At 42.7% G+C, this 10,595-nt stretch overlaps 1 protein-coding gene across 3 annotated transcripts; it reads right to left on the bottom strand.

The window, feature by feature from the left end:
- Positions 1 to 93: 93 nt before the first annotated feature.
- LOC5505659 lies at positions 94 to 10,504 on the bottom strand. 3 transcript variants are annotated; one of them, XM_048728228.1, is made up of 9 exons: positions 10,283 to 10,501; positions 9,528 to 9,734; positions 9,102 to 9,260; positions 8,209 to 8,511; positions 2,890 to 3,045; positions 2,462 to 2,632; positions 1,147 to 1,182; positions 718 to 741; positions 94 to 531 (listed from the first exon to the last, which is right to left on the bottom strand). In XM_048728228.1, exons 1-9 carry the CDS (start codon positions 10,353 to 10,355, stop codon positions 455 to 457), a joined length of 1,206 nt encoding a protein of 401 aa, XP_048584185.1. In that variant the 5' UTR covers positions 10,356 to 10,501; the 3' UTR covers positions 94 to 454. The 3 variants fall into 3 exon arrangements, with proteins under 3 accessions (XP_048584185.1, XP_048584184.1, XP_048584186.1); XM_048728227.1 differs by lacking the exons at positions 94 to 531; positions 718 to 741; positions 1,147 to 1,182 and adding an exon at positions 1,413 to 1,855 and having other exon boundaries at positions 10,283 to 10,504; XM_048728229.1 differs by lacking the exons at positions 94 to 531; positions 718 to 741; positions 1,147 to 1,182; positions 10,283 to 10,501 and adding an exon at positions 1,413 to 1,855 and having other exon boundaries at positions 9,524 to 9,667.
- Positions 10,505 to 10,595: the final 91 nt, after the last annotated feature.

The raw sequence follows: 10,595 nt of genomic DNA, 5'->3' as shown, positions 1-10,595 counted from the left end.
ATGCACGATAAATACGCAGCGGGTTCGGTTGTGTCCCACACTAAAAGTATATTCTTTATTTAAAAAAAAGGAAAACATTTGCACCCAAAACAATTTCTCTGATAAAAATAATATTTTAATTGAAGCACTAAAAACATGTGAATTAGCCTCGAAAAACACTTTCATCCGTAATCTAATCTACAAGCTGTCTCTTTCGAAAAAAGGTATACATTAATATTTTTTGGCACAAACGAACCCCTACTGGTCATTTTCTTTGATTTTTTAGATATTCAAATGCGGGGTGGGGGCAGTTCCAAGCCCTCTATCCCCTGGCTGCGATAGGCTATTTTCGGCCACCCGCCTTAGTATAGCTAAGCCTCTAAATGCTGTCTATTGCTAAAACAAATTGGCAAAACATGATAAAACCCAACCCACTTAGAAATCGAAACTAGAAATGGAAACTCGTTCCCAGTAATCAAAGTGCTGTCCGTGACATCCACAGGAGCCCCGGTAGCACAATGGCGATTCTTGAGGCAGTGTAGCGAGTTGAACCTTTTAAATGAAAAAAAAAATAAAAATCCCATCGATGAAATCAAGCAAAACACGCAAACTACTTAAGAAACAGACAAATGAACGAACAAGCAAACAAATATACTTACAAACAAGCGAACGAATGGCGAACAAAACAAAACAACAAATAAAAAATTCCCACCAATTAATTCCTCCTTCAACGCTTACCTGACCTTGGATCCCACTGTGTCCCTATCAAAAATGCAAACAAATTTCATGAGTCGTGAACATAGCTATCAACCCAACTTGGACAGAAATCTTGTCAAAATCGGGTGAAATACAATAAATATGTAAAAAAAACCAAGAGAGACAGTGTGGGTGATGTGAACACAGAGAATGTATGAACATTCTCACAAAAATTAGGCTTGTGATGAGGTCCAAAATCTTGTGACACCCGCTTTTAACGAGGGATACTTCACAGCTATGCGTGCATATGAGATATAAACAAAAACAATAGCTCCCTAGTCGTGACTTGTGCAGGTGCTGATAGCGGGATCGTAATCAGGGGTGAATCTAAGGCTAAAGGAGTGACCCCCCTTTCCCATCACCCCCCCGGACTGCTTGCAATCTTTGAATTTTCGATCTACCATGACTTACCGGTGAGAACGGGACCAGTTGTTGCCCTTGTCGGACCTGGGAATGAAATAAGCACGTCAGCCCCACCTTTGTTATTAGTGCTTTTACACCTTTTGCTGTTCAATAACGGGAAAGGGACATTCATTTGTGCTAAACGTTGCATCGTTAACGTGCATTGTACTTTCATCAACATCGCACGAAACATCCTTAGCGTGACTCTGCTTTCAATAACAATGATTGAATATGCGCGAACATTCAATAGCATCAACAACTCAATTGGACATTCATTCGGGATGGAATGAACATTCTTTTGCATGCAATCGAAAATTCAATTACACGTTTGGACAATCAGTAGCGTTTATTGACAATCAGTTATAAAAAATAGAAAATTCATTAGTGCTATTAACATAAACAAAGACAATCAATAAGCCTTTTCAGACAATCATGTTCATCAATGTGACATTCATCAATGTGGTTTGACAACCATTTATCCGATTTAAACCAAACAAGGAAAAATAAAATTTTATTAGAGTAACTATTTTTCTCTTTTAGTTAAACAGTGGGCTTAGAACTATAAATAATTTTTAACAAAAAACAAGACAAACAAACAACACTTTTTGTGGAGGGTTTATAAAAGCAAAAAAATATATACTCACTCGTTCGCTATAGAAAAACAGAAAACGTTTGTATGAGAAATGCCCCCAAGAAACCCCTCGAACACAGGGAAGAGCTAGAAGAGGGGAGAGAGCGTACCGCAAAGTATGTGGTCAAATTGGAAGAAATATCACAGTCACTTTGGCTATTTCGCAAAACAAAAACAATAGCTCCCTAGTCGTGACTTGTGCAGGTGCTGATAGCGGGATCGTAATCAGGGGTGAATCTAAGGCTAAAGGAGTGACCCCCCTTTCTCATCACCCCCCCCCCCCCAGGACTGCTTGCAATCTTTGAATGTGTGGGAATAGGTAGATGCTTTAGGCTTTGAAATACTGTATCTACTACTTTCGGTTGTATATGTTGCTATATTACTCTATAAAAATACCTTTTACACTGAGTAGAAACTCTTGGCAGCCGGTGGTGTCTTAAAATACCTTTTACACAGAGTAGAAACTCTTGGCGGCCGGTGGTGTCTTAAAATACCTTTTACACGGAGTAGAAACTCTTTGCGGCCGGTGGTTCCTAAAATACCTGTTACACGGAGTAGAAACTCTTGGCAGCCGGTGGTGTCTTAAAATACCTGTTACACGGACTGAGTAGAAACTCTTGGCAGCCGGTGGTGTCTTAAAATACCTTTTACACGGAGTAGAAACCCTTGGCAGCCGGTGGTGTCTTAAAATACCTTTTACACGGAGTAGAAACTCTTGGCAGCCGGTGGTGTCTTCAGTGTTGGTGTTGTTTTCACCCTTGATACAACAGTAGAAGCTACCTCGGTCCATATATTCCAGAGGGTTGATGGTCAGGGTGAAACCTCTGTAGCCTGAATTGCTAAACGAGTACCTATTATCCGGTTCTATAAGGGAAAAAATATAGGTTTCAAGGTCAAATTTGTAGTTTCTCAACTACCAAAACATCTAACTTGCCTTCTTTTGTGCTTTCAAAGGGTTTTGTGGCATGGCAGTGAAAACATAAAAGTCATTGTTGGTTTATATGGCTGATTGGCTAGTTGACTACACACAGTACACGTATGAGATAAGGATCTTCAATTTTTTGCTTAGCAGTTTATACAACTGCTCGACACGCCCCTAGATTCGCCCCTGTGTACTGTACCTGTCTGGTTCAGGACAACTACTTGTTTATCATTCCTGTCTTTTCTCTTCCAGGTAACCTCAATAGGGTTGCCCTGGGCAGAGCAGACCATCTTGCCAGGATCTCCCTTGTAGAACTGATGGGTCGTCACCTCAGTCCTGAAGAGATGAGGCGTAACTGAAAACAAAACAAAATATTTCTTTGTATTCAATCGATATTTTAAACGGAAAATTGAACTGAAAATGTCCTCAGTACTGCGCTGCCCGCACCAAATGTTTTAGGCGATCCTTCATTCCAGCCATGTCATCATCTTACACTAAATTTAATGCATAACTTTTATTGTACATATTATCTTCGCTCATCTTATTGTATATAGCTTTCTTATCATGTAAATCTATTACTCAAGGGTCTCATTAGGCTCCGGCAGCCAGCGGAAGCACTGGCTATTTTCCACCGAGTACCGGCTACTTTTTTTTAAAAAGTCTTGAACTAAAAAGATAATAAAAATAACTTCCACCCCCTACTTATCAATCTCCACGGACTACTCTGAAAGTTATGGAAAGCCCTGTATTACATATAATTTACAGTATATATATTTTCCAAGTTTTACTCGATGTTAATTGTGCAATTCAGTGTTTTATTTATCCAGAGATGAAATTAACACTTTTTAAGCCATCCATTTTGAACTTTCATGCAAAACCTTTTTTTCTGGTTTATGAAATTGAATATTCAAAACTTATCCTAAAAATAATAGCATGACATGTGAGGGACACTAAAAGAACAAAAAAAATCACATTTTATAAAGTGTATAATGTGTATATACTGTGACAAGTTGCGTGACAGAGCACGTGCTCAGAACGTGACCCAGGACCGATATAGATTGTGCAAGACTCATGGCTCGTTTCACCGTTGAATAAACGTCTACAAAACTTCTTATTATCCTCTTCTTACATGGTGGCAGCGGTTAACTATGGCCTCAGGATATGTCTTACCGCCGCCGGCGCCGCTGGAGATACACAATAGCAATGCTGCTGACAAATGGAAGCGATTTGTGCTCGCTTGGAAAAACTACTCGTTGGCGACTGGGTTGAACGAGAAAGCTGAAGCCGTACAAGTAGCTACGTTGCTAACAGTTATCGGTGAAGAGGCGAGAGAAGTCTACTCGACATTTACCCTGACCGAAGGAGAGACAGACAAGATAGAGCCTGTCATAAAGAAATTCGCCGAGTACTGTCAACCAAGAAAGAACGTGCTGTTCGAAAGATTCCGTTTCAACCAGCGAATGCAAGAGCCTGGAGAGTCCTACGAGCACTATAGAACAGCGCTGAGAAAATTGGCCGAGTCCTGCGAGTTTGATACGATTACGCCAGACGAAATACTTCGAGATCGGTTGTTATTTGGAATACATGACACGAAGGTCAGAGAAAGGTTGTTACGCGAGTCCAAATTAACACTAGCGAAAACAGATGAAATTTGCCGAGCGGCTGAGAGTATGCTTGCTCAGATGAAAATAGTCAAAGATACATCTGAGACAGACGTCAATGCCGTGAGTAAATTCGAGTCGAAGAAACCCAACATCAAAAAAATATCGGCGAAAGCAACGGGGTCAAGGCAAACAATGTGACAACTGTGGATACCAACATATGGCAAATCAGGAATCGTGTCCCGCACGAGGAAAGGACTGCCGGAAGTGCGGAGCGAAAAATCACTTTGCCAATAGATGCAAACAGGAAGTCAAGGCTACCGAAGTCGAAGAAACAGATATGTATCCTGAGGAGACATATCAAACGGAGGAAGTATTGGCCGTCTGGTTGGATGATTCGCAGCTGGTCACATTTCAATCAGAGTCTGGAAGTTTCATCCGTTTCCAACCTGATACTGGTGCACAATGCAATGTGTTGCCAGTGCACATATACAAGCAGGCGTGTAACGACCACAAGCTAGTAAAAGTGAAACCCGTGCAAACGTCCTTAGTGGCGTATGGGGGATCAAAGATCAAAGTCGTCGGGCATGTCACCATTAGAGTGTGGAGAAACCATGTATCGTGCCAGCTGGATTGTCGCCTTGTTGACAGCCATGAAATCCGCCCGATTCTGGGGCGTAAGGCATGCCTTGGCATGAACATTATACAGTACAATGACAACGACCAGTTTCACAAACCGCAGACAGATGGAGCGACAGTGTTCACCGTTGACCCCAAACCAGGAGCTGCACTAACAAGAGAAGAAATATTGGCTAAGTTCCCAGCAGTGTTCAGTGACGGGGTTGGCAAACTTGATGGAGAATACACCATCAGACTAGACACAAACGCTCAACCAGTACAACACGCACCACGTAGAGTCGCAGTAGCCCTAAGACCCCAGCTCAAGAAAACCTTGAATGATCTAGTGGACAAAGAGATAATAGCACCGGTGACCACACCCACCTCGTGGATCAGCTCTATGGTAGTAGTTCCCAAGAAAGATGGAAAACTGCGAATATGCCTAGACCCAAAGGATCTCAACAAAGCCATCCAGAGGGAAAACTATCCCCTACCAACCATAGAAGAGGTTGCCACACGATTACACGGTGCCAAGGTGTTCACGTTGTTGGATGTCCGCAACGGTTTCTGGCACGTCCAGCTAGAGGAAGAGTCGACCTATCTAACAACTTTCCATACACCGTTTGGCCGATACCGATGGAAGAGAATGCCTTTCGGGATCTCCTCAGCACCAGAAGTGTTTCAAAGAAAGATGCATGAATTTGCCGAAGGTCTGACTGGAACCGAAGTTGTTGCTGATGATTTCCTGGTAGTGGGCTATGGCGAGAGCTACGAGGAGGCAACGGCGGATCACGACAGGAACCTCCTGGCATTCCTAAACCGTTGTGATCAACGGGACATACACCTGAATCCCGACAAGATGAGACTTAGGAAATCAGAGTTACTCTTCATTGGCCACATAGCAACTGACAAGGGACTTAAAGTCGACCCTGCTAAAGTGCGAGCAATTGTGGACATGCCCTCACCGACCGACAAGCTTGGGGTACAGCGTCTGTTAGGCCTAGCCCAATACCTTGCAAAGTTCCTGCCCCAGCTGTCAGACATCACAAAGCCGCTGAGGGATCTCACACAGAGCGACGTGCAGTTCATCTGGGATGATGCGCAACAGTCTGCGTTTGAAAAGCTAAAGGATGCCGTTACAGTCACTTCAGTATTGCGGTACTACAACCTAGACGAGGAGATTACACTTCAGTGCGATGCGTCGCAGAGCGGATTGGGTGCCGCATTACTACAGAATGGCCAATCAGTAGCCTACGCATCACGTGCACTCACGCCCGCTGAGACGCGTTATGCACAGATTGAGAAGGAGCTGCTCGCGATTGTTTTTGCGTGTGACCGTTTCCATACGTACGTCTACGGCCGCGAAGTCGTCAACATCGAGACTGATCACAAGCCTTTGGAACCAATCTTCATCAAACCTCTGGCGACTGCTCCGAAACGCCTACAACGAATGCTGCTGAGTCTGCAGAGTTACAGTCTCAATGTGAAGTACAAGAAAGGCAAAGATCTTTACTTGGCTGACACCCTAAGCAGAGCTTACCTACCCGAAGTCAACGCCTGGGAGTGTACCAGGGAGCTGGAGGAGATTGACCATCGATCATGGATGCCAGTGAGAGAAGAGACTTGGCAGCAACTCAAAAATGCAGCAGTAGATGATGCGGTGCAACAAAACCTTCGAGAGGTTATAAAGAGAGGTTGGCCAGAGAGCAAAACAGACCTGCCGGAGTGCGTGCATCCTTACTTTGATATTCGAGACGAGCTAACTGTCCAAGAAGAACTCATCTTTAAAGGCCAACAGTTGGTGGTTCCTAGAGCCCTGAGGAAGGAGCTTATGGAAAAGACACACTCATCCCACATCGGTATAGAAGGCTGCATAAGACGAGCAAGAGACACGTTTTTCTGGCCGCGGATGACTGTCGAGTTGAAGGAGTACATCACAAAATGCGAAGTATGTTTGACTCATCGCAGTGGCCAACGAAAGGAGCCAATTCTCCAACATGAGTTTGTCGCTCGACCTTGGGGAAAGGTCTCAGCTGACCTCTGTGAGCTCGACAACCGAACACTGTTAGTGGTCAGTGACTACTTCAGCAACTACATAGAAGTGGCCCGGCTTAACACAGTGACGTCACGAGCAATAATAAAGGAGCTGAAGGCAATATTTGCCAGGTTTGGCATCCCAGACACCCTTATAACCGACAATGGACCGCAGTTCGCATCAGCGGAGTTTAGTGTATTTGCCAAGACCTGGATGTTCGAACACAAGACGTCATCCCCAAGATATGCCCAAGCAAATGGGAAAGCGGAAAATGCTGTACAGACAGTAAAGAGGCTGTTTAAAAAATGCAAGACATCCGGGGGGTCAGAATTCCAAGCACTTCTCGACTGGCGGAATACTCCGACTGCTGGAATCGGAACTAGCCCGGCCCAGCGCCTTTTCGGACGTCGATGCAAAACACTTCTCCCTGTGGCTGGTTCCCTACTACAGCCTAGCTACAACACTGAAGAGGACACCAGGAAGTTGATAGGTACCAAGCAACGCCAGAAGTTTTATTACGATAAGCACAGCAAGCCCCTGGAGCCCATTGCTGTCGGCGAAACTGTGCGCATGAAGCTACCAGGACAAGACACGTGGACGCCTGGTACGTGTTTAGGTCAAGCCGGACCTAGGAGCTACAACGTCGAGACTGAAGGTACCACCTACCGACGAAACCGCCGACAGTTGATCAGCACTGGAGAAACAAACAGCCAAGTACCTGATGTTCTGGAATCACCAGAACCCGATGATGCTCAGCAGCAACCCAGCCAGGTTGCCATGCCACCAGATTCTTCACAGGCTATAACAAGGCCTCGGCGGGAGGTGAAGCCTCCTGCATGGCTCAAAGACTATGTGCCAAAATAACATTGAAACTGTTAGGACACTGAACATTAGTAATAATCCATCGTATGATTTTAGTTGTAAAATTTCGATTTTTACCCTTTGATTATCATAATGTTGTTTTAACCAACCGTTAGCGTTACTGTTAAAAGAGGGAAGATGTGACAAGTTGCGTGACAGAGCACGTGCTCAGAACGTGACCCAGGACCGATATAGATTGTGCAAGACTCATGGCTCGTTTCACCGTTGAATAAACGTCTACAAAACTTCTTATTATCCTCTTCTTACATATACTGTATCCATACGAGGTACATACCCATGATTGGCTGGGGGGGGGGGGGGGGGGATGTGCACAGTAACATGTATCATAAACGGAAAAGACCAACTTTTTTGCCGCATGCCACATGTCTACAAGTCTGCATACCTTGAACAGTTATGTTGCCATAGATCTTGTAAGGCCTGATATTCCTGAGCTTTGCCGTAAGAACACAGGTGAAGATTCCTGCATCTTCAGGGCTATCAATCTTAACCTCCAAGTTATCTAGTCTTTTTTTCTCAGGGCTGAAGGTTTCGTCAATGAGCTTGTTGTCTTTGATCCAAGCTATGTGATCTATTGGATTCCACAGTTTATTTGTGCCAACATCAGTCAGGTTACATCCTAAACTGACAGAATCCCCAAACTTGACAGTTTCATCCTCAGAAACTTGGATTTTAGGGATTTCAGAACCTTGTGAAATAAAGAAGACATTTTAGTTACTGTAAATATCATATAGAAAATGGTGAAGGGATGGTGTAATATACTGCTGCTCCTGGAAAGTACTGCCAATAAAGGAAGAAAAATAAAACACAATTTGTGTCTTCATTGCCACAGCGCGCCCCCATACTATTGGATATTACACTGTACATCTATCTTTTACAACTGAAAAACCTTAAAAATATGCATTTCGAGATAGAGGAAGAAGACACAATTTCTTACAATGGCCATCAGTTCCTTGAATTCCTGGCTGAATTCCGAAATGCATACATCTGTATACCCAGATTTTGGCTTTTTAAGATGTTTTTTCTTTGATCATGCTTGCTCCATGTATGGGCTCAGGGACGAAAAGCTCAAATTTCAATGACACTTTACAAAAAGTCGCATCAATTTAAAAAAAGTTGCATTTGATATTAATTTTGTTTGCTATTACTCTCTACTTGGAGAAATTTTCCTCATAATAAGATGTGAAATGAGTATACATATAATTGAAGCATCCTGTTATGTTTTTCCGTCATTTCCTCCATCTGTATGGAAATGAAAGGAAGGGAAGCAGAACTCACGCTTGATCACAGTGATGGTGAATCCATAAACATCATCAGCGGTGGCACCAGGAGCACTACTAGCGTAGGCTTCACACTGGTAGCTCCCACCATTCTTTGTGTCGTCATTCAGGGTGACATTGTTGATGTGCAACGTGGTGGACACTTTCCGACCGTCCACTAGAATTAAGTAAGAACACAAGGGACAGCTGTTACCATAGTTACTACTGGATGAGACATTTTTTTAATTAGTTTCTGTTGAATTAGCCATTGGTTCAATTAAGTAAGTGAAAAACAAGAACAAACATAAAGTCTGTGTATATTATAACCACAGAGTGTTAAATATACAGTGACTGTATACCATGGTAGTTGTACAATTTTCTTTAATTAAATGTAATTCAATTTGCTAATCTGTCCTTTACATGCAGTGATGAACATGAGACTTACTTTTTTTCTCAGTTGTAAAGTAGGTGTGTCCATTTGGGCCCTCATCAGTGATCTGTTTTGTCCCCCCTAAATCTAGATTGCGGGCAAACTTGATAACTGGTCTACCATTAGGGTCATTTTCGTCAAATGCTACACATGTGACAGCTATATTCTCTCCCTCAATTGGGTAGAGGTTATAAGGCCACGGCTCAATAATTGCTGGACCACCTAAAAAATATCATAGAGTGCTTAGTAATTCTATTATAAAAACAATAGAGATAGAATGGATAGAGGCCGGTCACTTCCAGACTTCTAATAACAGAGTGATAAGGACACAACAACCCTCTGGACCAGTAAAACTGCAAACCAAATATTATTATTATTTTTCTTTATCTAACACTGTATTTTATATAAAAGGTTCGAAACTGAAGGGAATGCGTTTGCCTTGCTTATAAATGAGCGACTTTTCTTATTTACATTACGAAAATGTAAATCATACCTAGGCACAATTATATGTTTGGTGCATATAGAATTAACACGAGTTTTTTTTAGCTTAACCGCTGAATATCCCTCAGAGTTTCTAACACAAGCCCCATACAATGAGACCCTTGCAGCCTTTGGATTCTTCTTTTTTTTTACAGGTTACTACATGATCAAGACTCGCGATCCTGCGAGCAGAAAGCGAAAACACTGGAGTACTAATAAGCAATTTAATAGTAAACCATTTCGTAAACCTTTTAGCTGGTCGGTTGCAAAATATCCAACAAAAAACATACCTTCAGCACATGCTAGGAAGCAGATACACAGAGATGAGATCCGCCAAATCACGTTGAAGATTTGAACCGCCATTTTGTTCCTCTTGTCGCTTCAGACCAATAATAAACGAAGCGATAAAAATCGACCAAAAAAGCGGGTTTGACTGACTGCTGTCAATGGGGAATAAAAGTGGAGCGAGCTGACAGCTTATCATTGTATTCACGTGGATGTCAAATGAGATGTAATTCCTCAACCCAACATAAACCACTGACACTGTTTTGTGTTTGGCATAAGAGAAGTTTATTATAAAATCACTACAAACTGATAAATGAA

Source organism: Nematostella vectensis, chromosome 5 (assembly GCF_932526225.1).
Source record: "Nematostella vectensis chromosome 5, jaNemVect1.1, whole genome shotgun sequence".
Classification (NCBI taxonomy): Eukaryota; Metazoa; Cnidaria; class Anthozoa; order Actiniaria; family Edwardsiidae; genus Nematostella; species Nematostella vectensis.
This window is presented reverse-complemented; position numbering and strand designations above follow the sequence as displayed.